This window comes from Macaca mulatta, chromosome 9 (genome assembly GCF_049350105.2).
Source record: "Macaca mulatta isolate MMU2019108-1 chromosome 9, T2T-MMU8v2.0, whole genome shotgun sequence".
In the NCBI taxonomy this organism is placed as follows: Eukaryota; Metazoa; Chordata; class Mammalia; order Primates; family Cercopithecidae; genus Macaca; species Macaca mulatta.
Window position 1 is genome coordinate 13,373,956 of NC_133414.1, and position 22,732 is coordinate 13,396,687.

Consider the following 22,732-nt stretch of genomic DNA (forward strand, 5'->3'; position numbering starts at 1 on the left):
TGCTTATGTTCAAGTCACTTTTATTGAGTAATGGCCCTGAAGCAGAAGAGACATGATGCTGGCTGGCAATTTGTATATGCTGAAGAGAAGCTACCCAGTGCTTCCTTTAACTGAAAGGGGTGAAAGTTCTCAACTTAGAGAAGAAAAAAAATCAAATGCTGAGGTCGCTAAGACCTACTGTAAGAACACATCATCTGGCCAGGCGCGGTGGCTCAAGCCTGTAATCCCAGCACTTTGGGAGGCCGAGACGGGCAGATCACGAGGTCAGGAGATCGAGACCATCCTGGCTAACACGGTGAAACCCCGTCTCTACTAAAAAAATACAAAAAACTAGCCGGGTGAGGTGGCGGGCTCCTGTAGTCCCAGCTACTCGGGAGGCTGAGGCAGGAGAATGGCGTAAACCCGGGAGGCGGAGCTTGCAGTGAGCTGAGATCCGGCCACTGCGCTCCAGCCTGGGCGACAGAGCAAGACTCCTTCTCAAAACAAAAACAAAAACACATCATCTTCTATCTGTGAAGTTGTGCAGAAGGAAAAAGAAATGTATATTAGTTTCGCTGTCACACTTCATACTGTACAAGTTATGGCCACTGTGTGACAAGTGCTTAGTTACCTTTGTAGGTAGAAGACGTGAACACAAACAAGCTCCAGTTGCTGGCAGATGGGTTGGGATTGGTGCTGTCTGCAGTTTCAAGCATCCACTGATGCTCTTGGAACATACCCCCTCAGATAAAGGAGAACTGCAGCAATACAGGCACATGGGGTTGAGTCTTCAGACCCAGCCTGGACCTGTTTTTGTGAAGTGTTTGCAATGGCAATGAGTTGGGACAGTTCTCTTTTTAAAACGTAACACAGCTCGGCCGGGTGCGGTGGCTCAAGCCTGTAATCCCAGCACTTTGAGAGGCCGAGACGGGCGGATCACGAGGTCGGGAGATCGAGACCATCCTGGCTAACATGGTGAAACCCCGTCTCTACTAAAAAATAAAAAAAAAAAACTAGCCGGGCGAGGTGGCGGGCGCCTGTAGTCCCGGCTACTGGGGAGGCTGAGGCAGGAGAATGGCGGGAACCCGGGAGGCGGAGCTTGCAGTGAGCTGAGATCCGGCCACTGCACTCCAGCCTGGGCGGCAGAGCGAGACTCCGTCTCAAAAAAAATAAAATAAAATAAAATAAAATAAAAAAAATAAAACGTAACACAGACTGGCTAAGCAAGATTGGTTCTACATGACTTGACTAAGGAGAATGCTTTTTCCATTCACGTTCAGAACTACCAGAGACAGTAATTACCTTGTGATTTGGTTGAAGCTGTCTGTAGGGAATCCAAGTCTTACAAGACACGATTTCCTTCCCCCACATTTACTCGGTGCAAAACCTGATGATAGAATGTGGGAAACTTCATGTTATTTGTTCCAGCTTATATTCTTCAGTAAAGTGCATCGGGTTAACCTTTCCCTGGTTAGTTTTGAGCTGAACTGTGGTGGTAGAAAAGGTTACCTTCGGTGTTTTTCCTCTTCTGTTACTACACCCTTGCCGTCTTTGGGCTTCCCTCCTGAATTGCCCTGGGGTTTCTAGGCGATCCGTGTCCTTTCTTCCCTCATTAAATCATAACTTATCTGCCTGTATCATCTCCTGACATACTGGGTCTTTCAAAGGCTCCAAGGTGCTAAAATGACCTGATAAATCATTTCTTTAGCCTCCAGGAAACCTTCCTTTTCTGTGTTGGTGGCAGCCAGACTCAGGTGCCTGAAGGACACACGCAGGTGCCCTCCGGTGAATGAGGCGGGCAGGTATCTGTTTTGGAACAATCAGGTCTTCCCCCCGCCACACTCACCCCCCAGACTCACCACTGGCGTGTGAGCCTGGATATGCGTGTGAAACACAGCGCTGGGGTTTAAATGTACATGAATAGAATTGTGCTAAGAATCTAACTCTGACTTTTCCTTGAATGCTTTGAAGGTCTGTGCATGGCCTCATCCCGCTGGTCTAACTGATGTGCAGTATTCCATAGTAAGCATTTACCACGTCTCTACTTATAGAAAGTTCATGGTAGGTGAAGAACCTGGACTGCCACCAACTCTTCTCAACAGCAAGCAACGCTGTATACCCATCCCGGCAAGTGTTTCCATTTGTTCCTAGTAGAGAGCTCCCCTGGAGTGAAGGCTGAGCAGTGGGATGTGTGGCTCATAGGACACACGTAGTTTCTCTAAGTACTGCCCAGTTGCCCTACAGAACGGTTGTGTGAATTCACTCCCAGCAGGTTCACAAAGGTTGCCCCATGTTCTTGCTGACACTTGTTATTGTCTTAATTTTTGCCACTCCAGTAGGTATGAAAAAATGAATTGTAGTTTTCACTTAAATTTTGCACTTTTTTTGTTCACTAGTGAGGTTGAACATCTGTCTTGTACTTCATAATCATCTGGTTTCCTCTTTTGTACACTGTCTAATCATATTCCTTGTTCATTATTTTTTTCTGAGTTTCTTATTTAGAAGATTTTCTTACATTCTAGCTATCAGTTCCTTATGCGTGTTAGACAGTACATATCTTCTACCAGCTGGCAGCTTTTCTCTTGATATTGTCTATGGTGTCCTTAATTTTTATGTAGACAGATGCATTGAAATTTTCATCTTATAACCTGTATTTTTTGAGTCCTAATGAATAGAAAGATTAATAGAGCAAAATAGGAAATTCAGAAATAGAACCAACATCATATAAACATTTAGTATAAATAACATTAGTATTTCAAAACAGTGGTAAGAGATGGATCCTTCAGTACTTGGCACTGGAGCTGTCGGGTAACCTTGACTTGAGGGCAGGGAACAGGTCTCTACTCCACACGTGACACTGACATAAATCCAAGGCAGATCAGATATTTAAATGTGAAAAATGAAACCATAAAAATGCTAGTAGAAATTCGAGAGGTATATTCTATATTCTTAGAATAGGAAAGGCCTAAATTTGCAAAAACACAAGCTATAAACAAAAAGATTGATAAATTCAACTACATAAAAATAAATTCTTCAGGTCGTATTACAAATTTAAAAAAAAATACTTACAATTTATATCTAACGATTTCTGTAGGATAGAAATAAAACTTTCCAGTCTGTTTCATTGCTCTGTCTATCCTAGTACCAGTGCCTTGTGTTTTACTTACTACTACTTTATATTAACTCCTTGGCTGGGTGTGGTGGCTCACGCCTGTAATCCCAACACTTTGAGAGGCCAAGGTGGGCGGATCATGAGGTCAGAAGTTCAAGACTAGCCTGGGCAACATGGCGAAACCCCATCTCTACTAAAAACACAAAAATTAGCTAGATGTGGTGGGGGGCACCTGTAATCCCACCTACTCGGGAGACTGAGGCAGGAGAATCACTTGAACCCGGGAGGCAGAGGTTGCAGTGAGCTGAGATCACACCACTGCACTCTAGCCTGGGCAACAGAGTGAGACTGTGTCTCAGAAAAAAAAAAAAAAAAAAAAGACTTAAAATACAATATGGAATAGCAGTGGTGAAAACAGAAATGGTTTTTAATATTTTCCGTTAAGTATGGTGTTTGCTGTCTTTATTTTCATTTTCATTTTATTTATTTATTTATTTATTTTGAGACAAGGTCTCGCTCTGTTGCCCAGGCTGAAGTACAGTGGCCACAATCTCAGCTCACTGCAACCTCCGCCTCCCAGTCTCAAGCGATTCTCCTGCCTCAGCCTCCCGAGTAGCTGGGACTACAGGCGCACTCCTCCATGCCTGGCTAATTTTTGTATTTTTAGTAGAGATGGGTTTCGCCATGTTTGCCAGGCTGGTTTCAAAAGCCTGTCCTCAGGTGATCCTCCTGTCTTGGCCTCCCAAAGTGCTGGGATTACAGGTGTGAGCCACCACACCCATCATCATTTGCTGTCTTTAAAAAAAACTCTTAGTTAACAAAAAAAAATTCCTCCTAATTTGTGAAGTTTTAAAAACATTTCTGCATAATTTTAAGTTTCTCAAATGCTTCTTTCATCATCTGTTGAGATAATTGAATGGCTTTTCTCATTTAACCTGTTAATGTCGTACATCACATTGGAAAATTAATGTGATGCCAGCCTTACAATCTTGGGATTAACTCTTCTTTGTCATTATTTGGTTTATAGACCCAGTTTACTAATAATTTTATTTGGGACTTTTTGCATCTGCATTCTTAAATGACTGGCTTGTCATTTTTTCTTTCTCATATATTCTTTGGGTTTTGGTGTCAAGGTTTTAGTAGCCTCAAAATTAGATAGTGGGGGCCGGGCGCGGTGGCTCATGCCTATAATCATAGCACTTTGGGAGGCCAAGGCAGGTGGATCACCCTGAGGTCAGGGGTTTGAGACCAGCCTGACCAACATGGCGAAACCTGTCTCTACTAAAAATACAAAAATCAGCCAGGCGCGGTAGCTCACACCTGTAATCCCAGCGACTTGGGAGGCTGAGGCAGGAGAATCGCTTGAACCTGGGAGGCGGACGTTACAGTGAGCCAAGATTGTACCACTGCACTCCAGCCTGGGCATCAGAGTAAGACTCAAAAAAAAAAAAAAAAAAAAAAAAAAATATATATATATATATATATATATGATGGTGGGGGTTGTCTCTTCTTTTTCTCTTCTCTGGAAAAGTTTGTGTAAGGTTGGAGTTATTTGTTCCTTGAATATTTGGTAGAACTCTCCAGCAAAACTTTCTGATTGGCTTTTCACTATTGAAAGATTTTTATCTGCCAATTCATTTTCATTAGTGGTTATAAGACTTCAGATTTTTTATTTTATTCTTGAATAAGCTTTAACGAGATATTCTTCCAGGAATTTGTCCACTTCATCCATGCTTTCAAATTTACTGGCATAAAATTGTTCATAAAAACCTTTTCAACATCTATGGCACCTATAGTTATGCCCCACTTTTTATTCTGATATTCATCTATTTTTTCCCCTCAGTTCTGTTGAAAGTTTGTCAATTTTATTAATATTTTCAAAAACAATTTTTTGTTTTATTTTTCTCTACTGTATGTTGTTCTGTTTAATTTCATACTCTTTGTTTTCTCGTTGATTTTGCATTTATTCTCTTGGGTTTTTTCTAACTTAAGTTAGACGCTTGGTTCATTAAATTTCAGCCTTCTTGCCTCATGTCACAGGCATTTCAGTGATGTTTCAGCTGTATCCCACAGGTTTCGATAGGTAGCATTTCTATTATTTACTTACAAGTATTTCTCAATTCCCAATGTTTTTTCTGAGAGTTATTTAGAAGTATAAATTCCTAGTGCCTACACACGTGGGTTCTTCCAGTTATCTTTAGTACATTGATTTCTAATTTAATTGCTCTGTAATAAACAAATGTATATTTGATACCAGTCTCTTAAAATTTGCCAAGACTTGCTTTCTGGCCCCACATCATCTGTTCTCCTACGTATTCTGCATGAGGCTGAAAGAATGTGTATTGTGAAGCTGTTGCATATAATGTGTTTTAAATGTTAATGAGATCAGCTGGGCAGGGTGGCTCACACCTGTAATCCCAGCACTTTGGGAGGCCGAGGCAGGCAGATCACGAGGTCAGGAGATCGAGACCGTCCTGGCTAACAGGTGAAACCCTGTCTCTACTAAAAATACAAAAAATCAGCCGGGCATGGTGGTGACGCCTGTAGTCCCAGCCCCTTGGGAGGCTGAGGCAGGAGAATCCCTTGAACCCGGGAGGCAGAGCTTGCAGTGAGCCAAGATGGTACCACTGCAGTTCAGCCTGGGCCACAGAGCGAGACTCCCGTCTCAAAAAAAAAAAAAAAAAAAATGTTGATTAGATCAAACTTCCCATTATGTTGTTCAAGTCTTCTATATTCTCATGCTTGATATATCAGTTGCCAAGAAAGGTGTGCTAAAGGCTGGGCGTGGTGGCTCACGCCTGTAATCCCAGCATTTTGGGACACTGAGGCAGGTGGATTGCCTGAGCTCAGGAGGCAACACGTGAAATCCCCTCTCTACTAAAATATAAAAAATTAGCCAGGTGTGGTGACGTGAGCCTGTAGTCCCAGCTACTTGGGAGGCTAACGCAAGAGAATCACTTGAACCCGGGAGGCGGAGGTTGCAGTGAGTTGAGATCGTGCCACTGCACTCCAGCCTGGCAACAGAGCAAGACTCCATTTCAAAAAAAAAAATCCAATGTGACAATGTTTTTATTTTAACTGGATCATTTTCCATTAAATGTAATTATGCAAATATTTAGATTTTTATCATAATTTGTGCTTTTTATTTGTCCTCTTCTGTTTTTTCTTTTATCCTTGCCTTCTTTTGGAATGATTTATTTTTTAATCTTTCATTTATCACCTCCTGTAATTTAGATGATAAATATTCTGGGTTTTTTTAGTGGTTTCTCTAGAAATTTTAACATGAATGCTTATATAATTTTAAACTTGGTCAATATTTTAACTTCCTTTAGAACTCAGATCCCCTCCCTCCTGTGTGTGCTGTCACTGTGGCATGTTTCAGCTCTGCCTTGTCGTAGAAAACAGGATTGTTTGATACACTCAGTGTTTGTTGACATTTACTTGCCTATTTAGTCCACATCTTTCCTCCCTGAAATAGAGCCTTTTTAAAACTCTGTTTTTATTTGTATAGAAATTTATAACATTTTCCCTTGGTCTTTTTTCCACAAACATTTTTTTAATCAGAGGTACAGGTTTTCAGCAGTTAAAACCTTTAGCAATTTTTCACGAATATATGTTTGTATACATATACGTATATGTGTGTCAATGTGTGTGTTTTTCAACCTGTCTTGGTTTCAGATGAAACAGAACTTCTAGAAATTCGCATTTTCTATACTATTTTGCCATTGTTCTTGAAAAAATATTTTTATAGGCCAGGTGCAGTGACTCACGCCTGTAATCCCAGCACTTTGGGAGGCAGAAGTGGGCAGATCACCTGAGGTCAAGAGTTCGAGACCAGCCTGGCCAACATGGTGAAACCCCATCTCTACTAAAGATACAAAAATTAGCTGGGCATGGTAGCACATGCCTGTAGTCCCAGCTACTCGGGAGGCTGAGGCAGGAGAATCGCTTGAACCTGGGAGACGGAGGTTGCTGTGAGCCGAGATCATACCACCGCACTCCAGCCTGGGCAACAGAGTGAGATTCTGTCTCAAAAAAAAAAAATTTTTTTTTTAATTTTAAAAATTAGCCCGCTGCGGTGGTGGGCTCCTGTAATCCCAGCTACTCAGGAGGCTGAGGCAGGGGAATCGCTTGAATCTGGGAGGCAGAGGTTGCAGTGAGCCAAGATCATGCCACTGCACTCCAGCCTGGGCGACAGAGCGAGACTCCATCTCAAAAAAAAGAATGTTTTTATAGTACATATAGGTTTAGGTTGAGGGTTTTTTTGTGGTTTTTTTTTCTGCAATATTACTGTTTCCATTGCTGCTGTTTCAATAAGTCAGTCTAATTATCACTTCTTTGAAAATAATCTGTCTTTTCTTTGAGTGCATTTGATTGTTTGAGACAGGGTCTTTGCCCTGCCACCCAGGCTGGAGTCCAGTGGCATGATCACAGCTCACTGCCACCTCCAACTCCTGGGCTCAGGTGATCCTCCCACCACAGCCTCCCCAGCAGCTAGGACTACAGGCATGTGCCGCCATGCCTGGCTGTTTTAAAATTTCTTATAGAGATAAGGTCTCACTGTGCTGCCCAGGCTGGTCTTCAACTCCCAACCTCAAGAAATGCTCCCACCTCAGCCTCCCAAAGCACCGGGATTACAGGTATGAGCCACTACACCCAGCCACTTTGCATATTTTTACAATATCTTTAAGTTTTCCAAAAGGTAATACATTCATATGGTTAAAAAAGAAAAGGATATTATATTTCTAGAAACTCTCCATTTAACTCTTGTCCTTAATTCACTTCTACCCCTCACACACAACAATTGTTGTTGACTTGTATATCCTTCCAAAGTTTCTTACGCATACAACAACAAATACAAATATACATTCTTAATCTGTAATCTCTTGGTTTTACACAATGCATAGTATTTTATATGTAGTCCTAGACTTTGCATTTTTTTGCTCAGTAATATACCCAGAGATCTTTACTCTCAGTACATGGAGAGCTTCATTTTTTTTTTTTTTTTTTTTTTTTGAGACGGAGTCTTGCTCTGTCACCCAGGCTGCAGTGCAGTGGCATGATCTCAGCTCACTGCATCCTCTGCCTCCCGGGTTCAAGCGATTCTCCCACCCCAGCCTCTCTTGTAGCTGGGATTATAGTCATGAGCTACCACGTCCGGCTAATACTTGTGTTTTTACTAGAGACAGGCTTTCACCATGTTGGCCAGGCTGGTCTCAAACTCCTGACCTCAAGTGAGCCACCCACCTTGGCCTCCCAAAGTGCTGGGATTACAGGCGTGAGCTACCGCACCCAGCCTTCCCTGTTCTTCATACAGCTGATTAGTATTCAGTTACATGGATGTACTCTATTTAACCAGCCCCTTATGTTAGACACTTAGGTTATTTTGGGGATTTTTGTTATTACAGACAATTCTACAGTGAGTAACCTTATAAGGTTGGTGCAAAAGTAATCATGACTTTTGCCATTGAAAATAATGGAAAAAGGCTGGGCGCGGTGGCTCAAGCCTGTAATCCCAGCACTTCAGGAGGCCGAGACGGGCGGATCACGAGGTCAGGAGATCAAGACCATCCTGGCTAACACGGTGAAACCCCGTCTCTACTAAAAAAATACAAAAAACTAGCCGGGCGAGGTGGCGGGCGCCTGTAGTCCCAGCTACTCAGGAGGCTGAGGCAGGAGAATGGCGCGAACCCGGGAGGCGGAGCTTGCAGTGAGCTGAGATCCAGCCACTGCACTCCAGCCTGGGCGACAGAGCAAGACTCCGTCCCAAAAAAAAAAAAAAAAAAAAGAAAATAATAGAAAAAAACATAATGACTTTTGTAGCAACCTAATACATATGTCCCTGTGTGTGTGCAATTTCTCAGTAGGATAAATTTCCCCAAATGGACTTGCTAGGTGCGTGGGAATAGATTTTACATTTTGTGTGGTTGCCCCCAGAGGCCTTATGCCAGTTTACACTCCCACCAGCAGAGCCTCAGAGCACCTTGTTTCCCCACAGCCTTGTAGCTACTGTTTCGAGACTGCTTTCAAGATTTGCAGCTGCTTTTAACTTTTTCTTGTTTTTGGTGTTCTGTGGTCTCATTGTGATTGTCTAATAGTACATTTCAAATTTTTATTCTGTGTGGGATTCATGAGAATTCCTCTGTCTGTGGATTGATGTCTTTATCAGTCAGCGGGATACAGAGGATACACACAGAAATGAGTAATTTAGGAAAGTTTAATTAATAGATTATTTACAAAAATTATAGGCAGCGTTAGGGAAAGCAGCAGAGGATGGTTCGGTACCTAGAGGACAGCAACACTCAGTAGCTGTTAGCACCCCTGGGCCCTGGGGGAAAGGGAGGGAGCCGTGGAAGCTGGGGAGGGAGCTGAGAGGAAGGGCAGAGGCTGGGGTCCTCGGCAGGACCCACCGGCCTACAGGGAGCTGGCAGCCTGCCTTTCATGCCGGGGTCTCATTGGCTGGACTGAACCAGCAGCCCCACAGCAAGGGTGCCCATCTGATACCTTCCTGCTCCTGAGCCAGGAGAGTGAGGCTAGAGAAAGATGGAGAATGGTTCTGATGGGGGGACTCTCAGACTGAAGCTGTACCACACAGTGTCTTTCATCCGTTGTGAAACACGCTCAGCCATTGTCTCCTTGAACATTACCTCATTCGTTCATTCATTCATTCATTCTGGAGATGGAGTCTCACTCTGTTGCCCAGGCTGTAGCGCAGTGGCACGATCTCAGCTCACTGCATCCTCCACCTCCCGGGTTCAAGCGACTCTCCTGCCTCAGCCTCCCAAGTAGCTGGGATTACAGGCGTGCCTACACCTGGCTAATTTTTGTATTTTTAGTAGAGATGGGGTTTTACCATGTTGGCCAGGTGGTCTCAAAATCCTGACCTCAAGTGATTCGCCTGCCTCGGCCTCCCAAAGTGCTGGCATTACAGGCGTGAGCCACCGCACCCGGCCTCGAACACTACTTCCGCCCCATCTGCTCTCCTCCCCTCTGAGGAACTCTAGTTAAACACAAACCTTAGACGTAGCCATAACCCTTCTCAGCCTGTGCTGGGTCTCCTAACCTCTCATTGGTTTTCACATCTCTCTGTGCTACAGTCTGGACCAATGATAGGTTTCTTCAGATCACTTTTCTTTCCTACATTCTCTGTCTAGCTATATTTGAATATTTGATCTTCTGTTTACCCTGTCTGTCAAGTTTAATTGTTATCAATTTTTTCTTCCTAAAAAGTTCTATTTGGTTGTCTTCCCCATTCCTCTGGTTATTTTTTAGGATGATAGCCTTTCCTCCTGCCTGTCCCTGGACGTGGGCAGTCACAGGTGATTTACATTTCATCCAGCACTGGAACAGTTTTGAACAGTTAGATAGACTCCGGCCAGGCCATGGAGTCTGTCTAACTGCCAGAGAGGAAGGTTTCTGGGATTTGGTTTTGCTTTGTTTGTTTTAGAGATAGCCAGCTGTGTCACGCAGGCCGGAGTGCAGTTGTGTAATCATAGCTCACTACAGCCTCAGATTCCTGGGCTCGAGCCATCCACCCACCTCACGAGAATACAGGCACGCAGCACCACGCCTGGCTAATTTTGCTATTTTTGGTAGAGTTGGGGTTGAGGGGGGTACCTCTGTGTTGCCCAGGCTAGTCTCGAACTCCTGGCCTGAAGCAATCCTCCCACATCGGCCTCCCAAAGTGTTAGGGTTACAGGTGTGAGCCACCACTCCCAGCCTTTCCAGGGTTTTACCTTCTCTTGTCCCCAACTTTTTCCTGTAGCTCATGACTAGGCTCAAGTGTCTCCTATTCTTAAAGGAAAAACAAACAAACATACATATATATAGATAGATAAATAGATAGATATAGATATATAGACTCCAAATTGCTTTTCTTTAACCTCATTTTCCTCTACAGCTATTGCCTCATCTCTCTTTTCTGTTTCTCTTTTCAACCCAAATTCAGAAACCGCTAACCATCTGCTTCCAGGATTGCTGTTCCCGGCACAGCCCACTGTATTGTGATTTCTAACCCGCCTTCACAAGGTCACCTTAGTTGATGGAGTCAGTGGCTGGTTTTTAGTCTTTATTCTGGTTTGTTGTTGTTGCTGTTGTTGTTTTGAGCCGGAGTCTTGCTCTGTCACCCAGGCTGGAGTGCAATGGCGCGATCTCGGCTCACTGCAACTTCTGCCTCCCACATTCAAGCGATTCTCCTGCCTCAGCCTCCCAAGTAACTAGGATTACAGGTGCCTGCCACCACACCCAGCTAATTTTTTGTGTTTTTAGTAGAGATGGGGTTTCACCATGTTGGCCAGGCTGGTCTCAAACTCCTGACGTCAAGTGATCCGCCCGCCTCGGCCTCCCAAAGTGCCGGTGCGCCCAGCCCCCCACTCTGTTCTTTCCCTTGCTTCTTTCCACTCACAGAATGTCATAGAGATGGAGGGGCCACCTCATTCTTTTTTAAACAGTGTGTGGTGTTCAGTTAGCCTCACTGCTTTCAGGGCCTTCTCCTGGTTCTGCCCACGCTTCAGACCATGGCCAGAGTCGCCTTTCTAAACTGTAAGTGGATTCTGTCCCTCTGCGGGGTGTAAAACTCCCTTGGTGCCCCCCGCCTGTAGGCAAAGTTCAGAAATCAAAGCTGCATTTACTGGGGTCCAGTTGACCTCATCCCCCCCGTTTGCACCTCTACCTGTTTTGCAACCTGTGTTGTATCTTGAGCTTGAGCCGAGTTCACTGCTTTATCCTGAGCACTCGCCATTTTTCAAACAGGCATATATTTCCACATCTTTGTTAATTCTTTTTTCTCTGTTAGGAATGCCCATAGGGGTGGGTGATGTCAAAGTGTTGTTTCAAGAGTGTGTTTAATGGGCCAGGTGCAGTGGCTCACGCCTGTAATCGCAGCACTTTGGGAGGCCGAGGCGGGGGGATCACCTGAGGTCAGGAGTTTGAGACCAGCCTGACCAACAACATGGTGAAACCCCGTCTCTGCTAAAAAATACAAAAATTAGGCTGGGCACAGTGGCTCACGCCTGTAATCCCAACACTTAGGGAGGCCGAGGCAGGCAGATCACAAGGTCAAGAGATCAAGACCATCCTGGCCAGCATGGTGAAACCCCGTCTCTACTGAAAATAAAAAAAATTAGCTGAGAGTGGTGGCGCATGCCTGTAGCAGCTACTTGGGAGGCTGAGGCAGGAGGATCGCTTGAACCTGGGAGGTGGAGGTTGCAGTGAGCCAAGATCGCGCCACTGCACTCTAGCCTGGCAACAGAGCGAGACTCCGTCTCAAAAAAAAAAAAATACAAAAATTAGCCGGGCATGGTGGCAGGCACCTGTAATCCCAGCTACTCGGGAGGCTGAGGCAGGAGAATCACTTGAACCCAGGAGGCAGAGGTTGTAGTAAGCCAAGATCGCACCATTACACTTCAGCCTGGACGACACAGTACAACTCTGTCTCAAAAAAAAAAAAAAAAAAGTTTAGCTGTCTCCTTAAATCTTAGAGCTTGGCTGAGTCGTCACCTTTGCTGTGAAGTCTCTAAACCCTCCCTGGAGCCATGGGCACTCCTTCCTGGGCACTCCTGGACCCCTGTAATGGCACTGAACATTGTTACGTATCTGTCTTCCCTTAGAGTTGGCGCTATGTGGCAGAATCACTTGTAGAACTCCTTAAAAACACACACTCCCAGCCTTTACCCCCGTAAATGTATTCTGTAGGTCTGGGTCTGAGTCCCAAAGAGCTTCTCATCCATTGCCTGGGTGAAGCATCAGTGCACAAATGGGCTCCTCTATGGAAGGGAAGTCTGATTCATCTGCCTTTCTCTAGTACCTGGAATCTCCCCAAGGTGAGGTAGGAAAACAGTAAGCATCAAAGAATATGCTTAGGCTAGAAAGGAAGATAGGGTTCAGATGGAAGCAGGTGATGACTGATAGGCTGAAACTTTCGTTCTCAAGCCTGTTGGGAATGGGTTAAAGTTGACTGCTTTTGGGAGAGTGGTAACAATTAAGTGGTGTTTCAAGATTAATCCAACTGGAGAATCCGGCAGAAGTGTAGAGAAGAGGGAGAAGGCAAGGAGGACAGCAGGTGGCAGCTGTAGTTGGAACGTGTATCCCAAAGCTCACGTGTTGGAAACTTAATACCCAGCATGGCCATGTTGAGGGGTGGGGACGGGAAGAGGTGATGAACATTTTCACGCTGTTATTGCAGGAGTGGGTTCACTATAAAAGCCAGTTTGGCCCTTTCTCGTGCTCTCTTTCCAGTGATGCCTTCCGTTATGTTAGGGTACAGCAGGACATAGCAGGAAGGCCTTCAGCAGATGTGGCCCTGGATCTTGGATTTCCCAACCTCCCAAACCACAAGCCAGGTAAGTTTGTTTCTTGTACAGCAGCACAAAACAGATGAAGACAATGGCTGTGGCAATAACGTAGGCATGTGCTAAAATGGTCCTGAACTTGGATGTGCGACCAGAAGGGAAGTGGGTACAACTGACGTTGTAAAGGAAGAGCCTGCAGGGCTCGGCAGCTGGCGGCCTGTGAGTGGCAGGGAGGGGAGGAGTCGGAGACATCTCCATGGCTCATTTGTGTGACGAGGCTGCAAGCCCCTGTGTCTAGGGATGGGCACTGATTAACATAATGTGGCTCTGGCGTTTGGCAAAACCAGCCCCTTCAGGGGAATGGCGGAAAGACCTGGTTACTTGAGCTGCTCTGTACACCCGAGTGTGGCCATTTGCTCCCATCCCAGTGGTGGGATGGGGAAAGGAGGGCTTTGTGTGTAACACCATCTAGGTCATTCCAGGGCCTCTGGGAATGTACGGAGAAGATGAAGGAAGGGAGCTGCCTTTCTCTCCGGCTCCACAGCCCACCAGCTCTCCTAGGACCATGATTTTGTCTTTTTTTTTTCACTATTTGGAGTAGTGGCAAATTTATGTATATGCGTATCATCTTCTGGTTTCCTAGCCTTGCTCTTAATCGCCATTTGATGTGTACCGATTGAGCAGAAATGTGTTTTTTTTTAAATCTGTTTTACAGAGTTGTCTGTAAGGTTTCTCAGAGGAGGTTTTCATGGTAATGCTTGAAGTCTTAAATGACAGGGTTCCCCTAAAGGTGTTCAAGGCAGACTGCATTTTGTCCACAAGTGGTCATGTTTCTATTAATCAGCAAGAGGCTTATTCCTATGAGTCTTCTTTGGTCTTCTAGAAGGTTCTGTTGAACTGTCTTAACACGCCATTCAGGGGCTGGGCTGGATTTCCTGCTAAAAAGGTCAGAGGACCAGGCATGGTGGCTCACACCTGTAATCCCAGCACTTTGGGAGGCCAAGGCAGGTGGATCACTTGAGCTCAGGAGTTCAAGACCAACCTGGGCAACATGACGAAACCCTGTCTCTACAAAAAATAAGCTGGGTGTGGTAGTGCATGCCTGTAGTCCCAGCTACCCAGGAGGCTGAGGTGGGAAGACTGCTTGAGCCCATGAGGTCAAGGCTGCAGTGTGTTGTGATTTTACCACTGCACTCCAGCCTGGTTGGCAGAGTAAGACCTTATCTCAAAAAAAAGGTAGCTGGGGTTGGGGGGCGGTCAGAGGACTATATAAAATTAAGCGGCTTACAGGGGACAGTTTCAGTGTCTTTGCTCCTGGAAGTAAAGATGGGAACTTCCTCACAGTATTAACCGGGGGTGCTTTACTTATTCTGAACACATTGCAATAGCACTTGAGGTTTCTGTAGAGTCCTCAGTGTCGGAGATATCAGTCAGGCTCCCAGTGGTAACACGTTAGCTCTTGTCACCTCCCCTCAAGTGTGAACTGTAACGGAGCTGGAGAAGCAACCACAGTTTATGGCGTCTGAAACAGAAAAGCCAGGGAGAGCCTGAGTGCGAAAGAGCTTGGAAGTGCAGAGGAAGATGCCACATTATTCTGTCATATTTCCAGCAGCAAAGTCATCTTGAATATACCCATCTTTCCTTCAGATTATTCCGGCTGGGCATGGTGACTCGTGCCTGTAATCCCAGCTACTCAGGAGGCCAAGGCAGGAGGATCATTGGAGCCCAGGAGTTCAGTGCCAGCCTGGACAACATAGCAAGACTATCTCTGAAAAAAAATTTTTTTAAATTATTCTTATGTCTTCAGAATGGTTAACAATATAAAAGAGAAGTGGCAGTCAGCATCCTCAAACCGGTTGACTTAGCGTTTCCCAATCCCCTTTACCCTAATGATCGAGTTTGAGAGTGGAGATGCATCTAAGCCATGTTTTTGAGGGATGGAGGCGTTTTACAGTCTAGGCTCACTGACCACTGTCATTTGTGTTTGGTGTCTCTAGGAGTGAGCTGTTGCCGCAGAATGGGCTGCTGGCTCCTGCCCTGCTTCCTCTGATCAAGCCAGCCCTGATGACTGTGTGGAGATGCCTGTAACCCACCAGAAATCAGACGCATCTGACATGAACTCGGACACGTCCCCCAACTGCAGGCTCCGAGCCTTTAGCAGAGGCGGCAGCCTGGAGAGTCGAAGCAACAGCTCTCGCTCCAGAAGCTTCACTTTGGTGAGTGAGTTTTTTTTTTCATGCTTTCTTGCACTTCGGTTGGTAGATTTTGCCTCAGTCCCTCTCCCTTGAAGTAATATCTTACCAGATCTTTTTGGGTCAATAGCTTGATGTTTGGGAATACTTCTTTGTGAAATGGTTATTTTTAATCATCTTAAATTTTGCACAAATACAGAGCATTACCCATAGTCATGGGGCAAATCCCTCGCTATGGCCAGTAACTCATGGCTGCTTAGACCTAGGCAGGACCAGGCCCTGGGCAGAAACCAACCCAGACAGGAGCGCTGCTCAACAGCTCACAAGATAAACACAGTTCACTCTTTTTTCATTTGTTTGTTTGAGACAGAGTCTCGCTCTGTCGTCCAGTGGCGCGATCTTGGCTCACTGCAACCTCTGCTTCCCAAGTTCAAGCAATTCTCCTGCCTCAGCCTCCCGAGTAGCTGGGATTACAGGCATGTGCCACCACACCGGCTAATTATTATTATTTTTTTTTGTATTTTTAGTAGAGGCAGGGTTTCGCCATGTTGGCCAGGCTGATCTTGAACTCCTGACCTCAGGTGATCCACCCGCCTCGGCTTCTCAAAGTGCTGGGATTACAGGCGTGAGCCACCACGCCCGGCCCGCTCAAGCAGATGTTTCACTTCTGTGCAAGTAAAGATGCTTTTGTATCCTTCTCAGAATCCAGACCCTTGCATAGCTTTGGGAACTTTACAAAAAGAGTTTGTAAAGTTGAGAGGATCTCGTACTTTCCCTGGTGAGGACGTTCATCTTTCAGGAGAGGGGAGACCATGACACTCACTCCTAGAGGGAGGAACACAGGACAGAATCGAGCCCCTGGGCCTCACTAGGAACCACTGGGGGCGCCTCTCGGGTCCTCTCCTCCAGTGGGAGCACCAGTTTCCCTCAGATACACTGCCATAAAATTAGCCCCAGTTATGCTGAAGCTAGATATACTTGGTATCGGGTAGTTACTAGTAATGACGGAATTTTCTAGACCCCCACTTACATATTTTCTTTTTTAAAACCATTATGGTAATATGCGATAAATATTATTTGATTGGCCAGGCACGGTGGCTCACACCTGTAATCCCAGCACTTTGGGAGGCCGAGGCGGGTGGATCACCTGAGGTCAGGAGTTGGAGACCAGCCCAGCCAACATGGCAAAACCCCATCTCTACTAAAAATACAAAAATTAGCTGGGTGTGGTGGTGCACGCCTGTAATCCCAGCTACTCAGGAGGCTGAGGCAGGAGAATCACTTGAACCAGGAAGTGGAGGTTGTAGTGAGCTGAGATCGCACCACCGCACTCCGGCTTGAGTGACAGAACAAGACTCCGTCTCAAAGAAATGCCCAGCACCCGAGCAGCGCTGGTGCCGGCTTCTCCTTCCCTGGTGTCCTGTTAGTGTCCACGGGGGGCGCCATTCCCCTTCATCCTGCCGCCCCTATCCTATTTGGATCCATGCTCCTCCTTCCACCTCCTTCTCTTCTTTGTAGAGGTTCTTTGATCGCTAAAGGTGAGGTGTTAAAAGGGAACATTCCTTCCTCCTCTGTATTGCACACATTTCTTAATTCTGCCAGTTTTATGGGCATGAGTTTGATTTTAAATTAAAGGATTCCTGTTGTACCCATTTCTTTCCTATCTGTTAAATCATCCAGTAGCACTCCTGTGGTATATGTGATGTTCTGTTCCCCGCCGTGCCTGTCCCTGTATATCATAGGGTAGAATAATGGAAACAGCATTGTAAAGCCCACTCATTATGAAGTTATGTCTGCATGGTGTGTGTTTGGGATCACACAATTCTGCTGTATCCTGCCTTAGACCTGTTCTCCTCCAGATGTTGGAGGAATGTTCTGGTAGTGTTTCCTTGCCTTCCCCTCAGGCCTGTTAACTGTTTTCAGGCATTTTCCTCCAGGGACAGTTATTGAGCTAAGTTTATTTGTCATTTCACAGTTGTGCGCTTTCCTTTAGAACTAGCAAAATGAGAAAATATGGCATTTAACTTTAAATGACAACTAAAGTGGATTTTTGGTTTTGTTTGTTTAAGACAAGGTCTTGCTCTGTTACCCAGGTGGGAGTGCAGTGGCATGATCATAGCTCACTGTGGCCGTGACCTCCTAGGCTCAAGTGAGCCTCCTGCCTCAGCCTCCCAAGTAGCTGGGATAATGGGTGCGGTAGCATCGCACCTGGCTAATTTTTTTTTTTTTTTTTTGAGACGGAGTCTAGCTCTGTCGCCCAGGCTGGAGTGCAGTGGCCGGATCTCAGCTCACTGCAAGCTCCGCCTCCCGGGTTCACGCCATTCTCCTGCCTCAGCCTCCGGAGTAGCTGAGACTACAGGCACCCGCCACCTCGCCCGGCTAGTTTTTTGTATTTTTTAGTAGAGACGGGGTTTCACTGGGTTAGCCAGGATGGTCTTGATCTCCTGACCTTGTGATCCGCCCGTCTTGGCCTCCCAAAGTGCTGGGATTACAACCTGGCTAATTTTAAAAATTTTTTCGTAGAGATGAGGTCTTGCTATGTTGAACAGGCTGATTTAGAATTCCTGACCTCAAGCAATCTTCCTGCCTCAGCCTTCCCAAGTGCCGGGATTATAGGCATGAGCCACCACGCCCAGCCTACTAAAAGTTTTTTTTTTTTTTTTTTTTTTTTTTTGCAACCTCTGCCTCCCCGGTTCAAGCGATTCTCCTGCCTCAGCCCCCCAAGTAGCTGGGATTACAGACATGTGCCACCATCCCCAACTAATTTTTGTGTTTTTCCTACTAAAGTTTTTTAAACAGTCACATGACACTTTTCACAGAGCCGCACTTAGCAGCCAGTCCCTATCACAGCATTACAGCGTCTTTAAATGTCATACTCCACTTTTTTGGAAGTGTAAATTCTAAGAGGAGCTGTAAGTTTTATTCTAACTCATCGGGTGTTTTTTTCTAATGTGACTTTTCTCTTTAAAACAAAAATCAACCATAGCGGTTTCTTAATTAAGCGGTGTCCTTTAATTTCCAAGGTCATGAAAGATTCGTCAGTCAACAGCGTTTTTAGGCCTCTAGGTTGTACGACATGTAAGTAAAACATAACCTAGTTAGTCTGTAGGTTTCTTAAGAAAACCTCGTTCTCATTTATAGAGGTTTTTTTTTTTAAGCAAATGTTATTCTTAAAAGATAAAAGATGAACGCCTGATTTGAATTGAGAGTACCCTAAAGTTTTCAGTGCCAGTTGGAGTGTCACCTGGTATATAACAGATGTTTGCTCATTAGAAACTTTTCTCCTGAGACAGTGCAAGTTGAAAATTTAAAACGCGTCCAGGTTTGGTGACGTACAACTGTAGTCCTAGCTACTTGGGAGGCCTGAGGCAGGAGGATCACTTCAGCCCAGGAGTTAAAGGCCAGCCTGGGCAACATAGCAAGACCCCTATTTCTACACAAAACAAATAAATTCTAGAAGATGATCTCGAATATTTTTTAAAGTTAAAATAGCCACTTAAATAGGATTATCGAGGCTATCTGTATGGCCACAATTATGACTGAAGCTGTTGTAAGAGGGCAGTGAATATGAAGTCTTTATTTCTCAAGAGGCTGGTTGTGTGCGTGCATTTTTTTGGTAAAGAATCCTGCCTGTGAATTTTTTTTAATGAAAGGTATAGGTAGAACTAGAATTAGTTGTCCAAATCTTACAATATGTGGCTACAAATGTGTCCCTTGAATTATGTCTTTTCCTTTGAAATGTAAGAGGGTGGCTTTGATGTGTGTGCAAGGCGGTGCTTCCTAACAACGTCGGGAGCGTGCTTGTGGAGATTCCTACCTCGAGAGGTGATGCAGGCACAAAATAAAAGGCCCGAGAAGGGCTGGAGACGTCCATAGGTGGCAGCTCTCCTCTCCATGGCTCCTGTAGGCGGCTCTGGGTGTTTGGTTACCAACGTCACCCTCTAAGGCCAGTGTCTCCAGGGCTCACCTCATCTCACAAAACCCCCTGGGTGCACGGCGAGGACACGGTGCTGCCTCATACCAGTGTTCCCAGGCTCTCGCTCTGAATGAGGTCCTGAAGTCGGGTCTGCCTTCACACATCCCGAAGCTTCCTCTAGAAGAAAATAGGATTTGGCTGCTCGGAAAGGGCGGAGCGCTCTCCATTGGCACCATTCCCAAGGAGCGGAGCTCCAACACCATGGCTGCCTTTGTGAGGGTGGCTGGGGTCCCAAGTCTGCCTCTTACTTGTTTTTACCTCTGGCTTGGGCAAAAACAATGATCCAAATTTATGAGCGAGTTTTCAGGATTTAATATTTGATAGTTCTGTCTTGAATCCCCCTCTCCCTACACCCACAAGTGCTGTGGCACTGAAGTCACACAGCGGTCTGTGACCAGGCATCTGCCAGCAGCTTCTGAGCCACGCTATTCCTCCAGAGCACTTGACACCTTTGGCCCCACACATGGCTCATGGGCTAAGAAGGCACGGCAAGCACAGGGGGACTTCCCACATGGCTGGGCTGGAGCAAAGTCTGAGGCGTGCACTAGAAATCCAGTGTGCTGTTTGCTCTGTGACTTCAGGAGGGGACACTGAACCAGAGGAGCCAGGAGGGAGAAGCCGCCCAGTCTGCGATAATCCCGCCCTTTCATCCTGCCGTCTCAGCCAGCTAGAATCCAAATGATCCTGGTCAAACAACTGCTTTAAAACATGACTCAGGAGCTTTTCTAAAAGGCCAATTCAGTCAGCATTTCATCAATGCCTACTGCATATAAGAACTGAGAGGTGATGGGATAAGACTCAGTTTGCCCCCTTTCGGGAACTCACAATGTAGTGGCGAAGCAGCCATGGAGGACCCGAGCTCATGAGGGTCTCGGAGCGTCTCAAATGCCACACACTTGGGGTGTGTCTGTCTCAGTCAAGATCTCTCTATGAGAGAGAGAGAGAGAAGAGAGCAAGATCTGTATTACCAGTTTAAAGACGTGTAAGGTGGCCCAGGAGCCCAGCTGTCATCTTTTGAAGCCATTATTCTTTGGTTTTATAGTCAAAACTGTACACGCATCTCATTCTTCATGGATTTGTGTCTCTTTCTTGCCAGAAGTGCAGGTTTAAGTGAGCCATCTTGAAACATGACAACAGGGTCTAGCTAGAAATAACCATAATTGGCCGGGTGTGGTGGCTCACGCCTGTCATCCCAGCACTTTGGGAGGCTAAGGTGGGTGGATCACCTGAGGTCAGGATTTGGAGACCAGCCTGGCCAACGTGGTAAAACCCTGTCTCTACGAAAAATACAAAAATTAGCCAGGCGCGGTGACGCATGCCTATAATCCCAGCTGCTCCGGAGGCTGAGGCAGGAAAATCACTTGAACCCGGGAGGCGGAGGTTGCAGTGAGCCAAGATCGCACCACTGCACTCCAGCCTGGGCGACAGAGGGAGACTCCATCTTAAAAAAAAAAAAAAAAAAAAAACCACACACACAATAAAACCTTTGTCCCAAAACCGTGGGACGCTCCACCTGCACTTCCAGTCTCTCTCCCGAGGTTGCCGAAGCGGGTGCGGCACTCAAAGCCTCGCAGGAAGCGGCTGCATTTTCTTCTCTCTGTCCCTATTCTGTTTCAGCTCCGAGGGGGGGTCTCATCAGGCTGGATTAGTAAATCAATAAAGTATTGCTCGAGTGTCAGAGAGCCAACTGTAGTGTTTGTAAGACGACATCAGATCACAGTCTGCCCAATACCCCAGTACCAGCTAGCCCAGGCTGCTGACCGAGGACATCGGGGGTTCAGAGACGCCTGGCTCATCTCCAGACATTTTCTTAGCCATCAGCAGCTTTTTTATCATTTTTTTTGGTCTAGACTCGAGATGAATTCTGCTGCTTCATTTTTTTTAATCCCTCACAAAGAGTCACCACAATTATCTTAGTCTGCAGTTAAACCAAATTTCTTTCTTTTTTTTAGATGGAGTTTCGCTCTTGTTGCCTAGGCTGGAGTGCAGCGGTGCTCACTGCAACCTCCGCCTCCCAGGTTCGAGCAGTTCTCCTACCTCAGCCTCCCGAGTAGCTGGGACTACAGGCATGCACCACCATGCCCGGCTAATTTTGTATTTTTAGTAGAGATGGGGTTTCTCCATGTTGAGGCTGGTCTCAAACTCCTGACCTCAGGTGATCCGCCTGCCTCGGCCTCCCAAAGTGCTGGGATTACAGGTGTGAGCCACTGCACCCGGCAATTTTTTTTCCCCCAGGACGGAGTCTTGCTGTGTTACCCAGAGCTGGAGTGCAATGGCACAATCTCAGCTCAATGCAACCTCTGCCTCCTGGGTTCCAGCAATTATCCTGCCTCAGACTCCAGAGTAGCTGGGATTACAGGTGCATGCCATCACGCCTGGCTAATATTTTTGTATTTTTAGTAGAAACGGGATTTCGCCATGTTGGCCAGGCTGGTCTCGAACTCTTGGCCTCAAGTGATTCGGCCTCTCAAAGTGCTGGGATTACAGGCATGAGCCACCACGCCCGGCCGATTCAGCTGTTTTTTAGGTAGAGGTTACTTCAGTACACGTATTTTAAGCCTTCTCAGCGTTTTTGTTCAACCAACCAAAGATTTTATTCTACCGTTTCTCTAAAAACAGAACTCCTGTCCCAAATCTATGCTGGCATAGGAATAGCTAGGATTGCTGACTTTTGGACCTGTTGCTAGCAGTTTTTTAAAAAGTTATCATCCAGCTTTTTATTGGGCTGCTGCCCTCAGAGGTTGGATGGAGCTTGGATAGACCTTTTTTCTGTTATCTCTGTGCAGGAGTCATCAGAGATCAGCTAGACTGGGACTTTGTTCTCTTCGTGGGGGCTTGTTCTGGTGCATTATAATTACCTTAGTACGTTCAGCATTTTGAATTTTCTGGTTTGAATGCACTAGAAATTATCTCTTCAAAATCATAACATACATATTAGGGTAAAAATACATTGTTCACATTCTCGAAGCAAAGCAACATTTCCTTCAGAGACTTGTCATTTCTTGAAGTCAGCATGGTAGGATAGAATATGTGAGGAATGGGCCGGGCGCGGTGGCTCACGCCTATTATCCCAGCACTTTGGGAGGCCGAGGCAGGCAGATCACAAGTTCAGGAGTTCGAGACCAGCCTGGCCAATGTGGTGAAACGCTGTCTCTACTAAAAAAGTTAGCCGGGAATGTTGGCA

The 22,732-nt window shown here is 45.8% G+C and overlaps 1 protein-coding gene across 6 annotated transcripts in view; it reads left to right on the top strand.

Moving 5' to 3' along the window:
• Positions 1 to 22,732, top strand: part of PROSER2 (proline and serine rich 2) — a 49,427-nt gene that overhangs the window by 13,857 nt on the left and 12,838 nt on the right. For 2 of the 6 annotated variants that reach the window (XM_028825986.2, XM_077945763.1), the window contains exons 2-3: positions 13,328 to 13,431; positions 15,378 to 15,596. In XM_028825986.2, the coding sequence (XP_028681819.2) occupies positions 15,459 to 15,596 (138 nt within the window). In that variant the 5' untranslated portion in view covers positions 13,328 to 13,431; positions 15,378 to 15,458. The remainder of the gene's footprint in view (positions 1 to 13,327; positions 13,432 to 15,377; positions 15,597 to 22,732) is intronic. The other 4 variants (XM_028825987.2, XM_077945764.1, XM_001082541.5 and 1 more) reach the window with 2 other exon arrangements.